The sequence below is a fragment of the Eurypyga helias genome, unplaced genomic scaffold (assembly GCF_000690775.1).
Source record: "Eurypyga helias isolate BGI_N326 unplaced genomic scaffold, ASM69077v1 scaffold20002, whole genome shotgun sequence".
Classification (NCBI taxonomy): Eukaryota; Metazoa; Chordata; class Aves; order Eurypygiformes; family Eurypygidae; genus Eurypyga; species Eurypyga helias.
In genome coordinates this window covers 1-6128 of record NW_010236830.1, presented here as the reverse complement: position 1 = coordinate 6128, position 6128 = coordinate 1, and the positions used below count along the sequence as shown (strand labels likewise).

The 6128-nt window shown below is 53.7% G+C and overlaps 1 protein-coding gene across 1 annotated transcript in view; it reads left to right on the top strand.

The window, feature by feature from the left end:
• LOC104506330 (muscleblind-like protein 1) overlaps positions 1-5561 on the top strand; it is a gene marked incomplete at its 3' end in the record, with an annotated part of 11188 nt that extends 5627 nt beyond the window's left edge. Inside the window, exon 3 of the mRNA XM_010147247.1 lies at positions 5274-5561. Coding sequence (XP_010145549.1) covers positions 5274-5561 — 288 coding nt within the window. The remainder of the gene's footprint in view (positions 1-5273) is intronic.
• Positions 5562-6128: the final 567 nt, after the last annotated feature.

Here is a 6128-nt window from a genome sequence, read left to right as displayed (position 1 = left end):
GCAGCCGCACCGAGCGCTGGCGCACGGCTGTTTGGAATCACCAAGGGATGTTTTTCCTTTGAGGACTCTATTCCATGGTGGATACCTGCCAGAAGTGGATGAAAACCAAAATGCAATTAGATAAATTCCTAAATAAGTCACGCTAAATTTGGAAACGAGTACCAGGAGGAGGATGCCGATGGCGGGGAGCCCTTTGGGTTGCAGCGCTGAGGTTGGCTGCCATGCTCGCTTGTGCCTCACCCTCGTAGAGGCCACGGGGTGGTCAGGGTGCTGGGGACATGCGGGCTCAAAACCTTCCTGTTGGGATGTGGGAGCAGGACGTACCCGAAGTCCCCGAGCTCCCGCTCTGCCCATGGCCAGGGAGCCCGAGGGGGGCTGCGTGGGGACACCTCTTCATGTGGTGCCTCCAGGGCAGGGCTTGTGCTGGCCAGAGCGCACGGCGAGCGAATGGAATTTAGGATTTGAACGTGCTGGATTTGGTGCTCCGGACGCCCGCGTTCTCCTTCTGTAGCTATTTGGAGAGGTGATACGCTGCTGAGCCAAACTCCTCTGCACGAGAGGGAGCTGTGAGAGTGTTACTCTCCCAAAACACCCAGGGGCACAGTCTGCAGTAAGAAGCGTTTCTAACAATTAGGAAAAGCCAGCAAAAAAAATCTGAAACCTGTAGAATTGTAAAAAAAAAAAAAAGGCTGAGTGTTTTTGCTTTGAGTTTGAATGGAAAGGAAGATGATGGCCAAGTGGGGAACCCCTGAAAATAAGTGTTCAGAGAGTGCCTTTCTGTCCCCTTTCTGGTGAAATGGCACTGTGTGAGGATTCCTTCACCGGGAATAGCGGGCAGTGCGGGAGCGTGCCGCTGGCTGAGCTCCCGCCAGGCAGCATCCCGTGCTGGGCAGAGGCCTCGGCAGCAGCTCCAGCCCTGCCATGGGCTCAGCTCACAGCCGGAACGCGGTTCAGTGGGACATCTCCTGCCCAGCTGTGCCCTCCGGTTGACTGACGCCGCGGCTCGTCAGCAGCGTTCTCTGCCGTAATGGCTTGTATCTCAGCGGGCTCCGCTCCTGGGAGACGCCCGTGTCCTTGGGGAGGGCTGTCCCGGCCCTGCCTTTCCTTGGCTCTGCTCTAGCATTGCACCATGTAGATCACAACGGAGAAATCCACCTGCCTCTGCCCTTTAAGCTGTTGAAGTTTTGGGGTTTATTTTGCCAGGGATCACGAGCACATCCAGGTTGACCCCCCGACTCTGTGATTCCGCACTGCGTTTCTGTCTTACCAAATCAGTGCCTTTTGGGGGAGGGGGCAAGGTTTCCTCCTTCTTTTTTCCCTGCCACAAGTGCTGTTTACATAGTGAAATACGGGAGTGAGGAGATAAGTAGCTAGTGCTTTCCCGTGTGTCGGTCATTTCATCTGGAGCGTCCAAACAGAGTATACGCATACCAAATAAGCACTTTGGTTTTGTGACCAGCAGAACATTTTAATGGACTTTATAGGTTACAGAAATGCAGAACTGATTGGAAAGACTTTGCCTGGTCTGGTGGTTCCTCTTAGAGAAGCCAGCACGTGCCTACCTGCTCTTTAAGTGAGCTTACTGCTGTCGGCATTGTCATTTGTTAGGACGTGATCAGAGAGCTTTATAAGGCTTCGCTCGCTCTCCCTTGGAATGAACTGTCCTTGAGAAAAATAACCACTATGATGTTAGCGTCTAATCTTAGAGTATGATTTGTCCTGCTTAGAATTTTAAATACTTATTTTTCAAGAATGATGTGCCCTGGCAGGAGTTAAGTTAGCACACACGTGTTGTGGGACACCGAATCGGGCTGTTGCACAGCGAAGAGCTCTCAGTATGTGTACCTGGGGTGCTAAGGAAAGCAGGCAGACAGCATAGATCTGTCAGGCAGGGTGCTGGTCTCCTCCGTCAGTACGAAAACTCCTAAGATAAGGTCTGTGGCGGTTGCTGGCAGTAGGATTGATTTCATGCATATTTGGACCGCGTTGCCTGCACACACAGCCTGCAGATGTTTGGGTGTCCAGTGCGTTTGGCCACCCCTGCAAGGAATCTGGATCTCAGGATGAAAATCTCATGGGTCGAGGCGTTCCCTACAGCCTGCCTCACGCTCCTCTCCTGCCAGAAATACCTTGAACAGAAGTGTGGCTCTTCCAGTCCACTAGAAAGAAGGACAGGGAAGTGAGAGAGAAGGGAATTGCCCAACCGTTTTATTTGAAAAGCACGTGTTTCCATTTCAGTGACCTCATCTCCTATTAGAAGTACCCAAGTGTCAAGGACAACCACAACTGAGCTGCTGTTTCCTGCGTGTTCCATATATATCAGTTTTTGCCGGAAAGAAGCAGCTTAGAAGGTCTTGGAGTTTTTCACATCTGGGGTGATGAGGGAATCGGACCTACTGGTGCCGTTTGTTTAAATGTGCAGAATGTACTGGGTAACTGTGCGCCCTTTGTGAAAATTCTCTTCAGTGCAGGGAATCACGGAATCATGGGATGGTTTGGGTGGGAAGGGACCTTAAAGCCTCCCCAGCCCCACCCCCTGCTCCACGCCTCATCCAGCATAGCCTTGGACACTCCCAGGGATGGGGCATCCACAGCTTCTCTGGGCAACCTGTCCCAGTGTCCCAGTGCCTCCCCACCCTCTGCGGGAAGGATTTCCTCCTGATGTCCAATCCAAATCTCCCCTCTTCCAGTTTAAACTCGTTACCCTTTGTCCTGTCACTCTCCACCCTTGGAAAAGAAGAGCGGAGGTGTGACTTGCTCGTGGAAGGGCAGGGGTCTCAGCTCTGCTCTCCGTTCCCTCCTGGCAAACGGCTCCCCAGATTCTGGGTGGGCAGTGTGGCACCTCTGCCATAGCTAAGGCAATGTGGCGCTTGCCTCCCCACCAAGGTGGGCAGCCTGAATCCCGGCAGGATGATCCAAATAAACACATCCCACAGACAGAACAAGTGAGTTACAGTGAGTCGGTAATATTGCAGCACTAACTCAGCATTTTTGCAGACAGACTGGAGACCTGCAGGTGCCCCTTTATGTTTCCTAACATACTGAGTTGAAAATTACGATACTAACTTCAGGGCTATTAATAAATAACCAAATAAAAGCTCTTCAGACGGAAAGACCAGACAGCATGTCATTCTTCTGTGCCTCTCTTTACTCAAGCAGATGAATGATATCCTGCTGCGTGCCCATGGCAGAAAATCACACCGTTTTCAATGCTTGCTTTTAAATACCCAGGAATTGGAAACATTCTGGGTGACCATCGCGGTGGTTGAAGAGCCGTTGCTGGTCACACTGTTTAAAGGGACTGGCAGTGTGCCGGAGTGCTGTAAGCCATCGTTCAGAGATGTGCTGCGGAGCACTGAGAGCCCTTCACTGCCTTATCTCAGCTGCTGCGTGGCAGCCCTCTGAAAATTGGCTCGGGACGTGCCAGAGATTATCTCTGTCTGCCGAGCGATGGCAGTTTTCTGGTCATTCTTCTTGGGGTTTTGACTGTGATAAAATCAGCCCGCCTGTGGGGGCATTTTCTTGCGCTCTCTGTATACAGATACTCTTGTAGATATACACTGCACATGAATTCATATATGGAATCTTTGCGTTATTAACGGCCTAGTTCTTGCTTACACGTGGAGCAGGTTTGAGACCTCAGTGTTGTGGATCACCAGTACGAGACAAAGCAAAGACAGTCAGCTGACATCAGTTACATCCTTCATCTTCAGAGGAAAAGGCTGCAGTTTACTTCTAGACTCCAAACAAGTAATCAAAGGAAATTATCCATTTTTCTCTACTTGGGAGGCCTGTGTTTGGGTAGAAGACACTGGTTTGTGACCCAGAAAGTATTCCTTGAGAGGGAGCAGGGAGAGAGGCCGGGAGTCTCGTGTGAGCGGGGTGGCGATAGCATGCCACAGTGCTGTGGTTTTTGATGCTGAAACAGATGCCACCTTCTTCCCGGGGCGCTCCCCGGGTCCTGCTAGCTGGCCCACGTCGCTGCCTGGGGACCAGACCAGGGCAGGAATCTGGCTGCAGAATTACCTGGAAGGCACGTGGTTATTTTCCAGCTGGGGAACATGTTCCATGTGTGCTGCAGAAGCAGTTCTGCAAGCCCTGAGCCACGAACAGCAGGGCCACAGGGATGAACGAGGGCAATGGAGGTGCCTGAGCTGCAAATACGCATCCAGAGTCTCTGTCAGTGCGTGGAAAAAGGCTATAAATAGGGTGATGCTGGCACAACCCTGGAAAATGGACGTTTTCCATGAAGGGGCTCACAAATGGCGTTGCTCTTGTCCTCTGGGCATGTGGTTTTGTAAGTCTCAGGCGATGGGCAGCTGGTTCGTGAGGCAGCACAGGGGTTAAAAAGCAGCTAGAGCACTAGCGTGGCTGGAAACCAAGTACCGACCACATTTGGCTGGTTGCAGGGATCAGAGCCAAGATCCTTGAGGAAATACTGATGATCCCAGCTCATGGGCACCCACCTTTAAAAGGAAATTCCATCTACTAAAGCAGTTTTATTTTTACACAAACTCGGTTGCTTTTGTCCCATTCTGTTTCCCTTAGCCTTTGGAAAACTGCAACGTCCTGGGCGTGCGTTTGCGGTGCGTGACGAGCTGACCACGAGCACCACACGTTCTTACGTGCCGGGGTTGCCAGGGGTGTGAAGGGGGAGCCGACGCTTGTCGCACCGCTGATGGAGTTAGTGTCCGTGCCGGGGGTCTGTGCCGTCTCAGCTGGTGACCGCTCCGGCCGCAGCCTCCACTCTTTCGCAGCGTGTCCCAGCGTCTGTTGATCCCCAGGGCGATCCCGGGCAGCCTGTGAGAGGCAGCCACCGCTGTGGGTTTTGGATTGCCCTCTCGTGGCAGATGCCTGGATCGTGGGTGCCGGTGCGGTGCCGCGCACCCCGATGGGTGCAGCTCGCTCCCCCCGGCGCGGCACAACACGCCCATCCGATGGAGCTTCTTGGGGTTGGCCAGGCAGTCACCGGCACCGCTGGCCACTCACCTTAATTAACACCTTGAGGGTTGCAAACTTGGGTGCAGCCAGATCAGCGTGGAGCGTGGCTGAGCACCGTGCTGTTGATCCTGCTGGGTTGGGATGCTCTTTGCTCTCCGCAGTGGCTTTAGAGAAGCCAGGTCCCGGCTGCCAGGGAGCAAGCCCACCGTCCCACCCGCTCTGTGCTCCACCTGTGGCTGGGCACCCATCCTCACAGTGCTCAGAACACCCAACCCTGCTCCGAGCCATGCCCGCGACACCCGTCACCCACATTTCTCTGCCTTGTGTCACAGGTATGTCGAGAGTACCAGCGTGGCAACTGCAACAGGGGAGAGAACGACTGCCGGTTCGCCCACCCCGCCGACAGCGCCATGATCGACACCAACGACAACACGGTCACCGTCTGCATGGATTACATCAAAGGGAGATGCTCACGGGAAAAGTGCAAATACTTCCACCCTCCTGCCCACCTGCAAGCCAAGATCAAGGCTGCCCAGTACCAGGTTAACCAAGCTGCAGCTGCCCAGGCAGCGGCGACGGCAGCTGCCATGGTGAGTTTGGAAAACACCTCTGGAATACAAGTATGTTGACGAGAGTAATTGATGCGGTAGCTCTTCGTGCCGGAGGGGGGTGCGTATGCTGGGGGGTCCCGGTCACTACATGGTGCGATGAGCTTTCTCAGCATGTGGTGCCAGAGCTGCTCTTAACGTAGTTTCAGACCGTTGAGGTGTTTCACTAATTTTGCCTGTGGATGTACGGAGTACCTATATGTACATATATGTGTGCATACGTGTGTGCGTGGCTGTACGTGTGTGGGCATATATGTAGATATAGTTTGCTGTGTGTCTGTGTGTGGGTAGATGTGTATCTATCTAGGTGTGCAGATAGATAAACCGTATTTCAGGTACCGTAAGTCCGTGTGTGTAGACCGAGTTGGAAGTGGACCTTACAGCGTTAACGCTCTCCGTAGCCCACCTCCCCCGTCCCCCACCCGCGGGCTGTCGGCAGCGCTCGTGGGGCACCAGAGCAAACCCCGTAGTGCAGCCGCCCGGCCCGGAGCTTCTCGGGAGCTGGTTTCCTAGCGAGGAGAGGACAGTCCCCGAGGAGGGCTGTGGTGGCATATTGTCCTGCTGTGCTGAGGCCCTGGG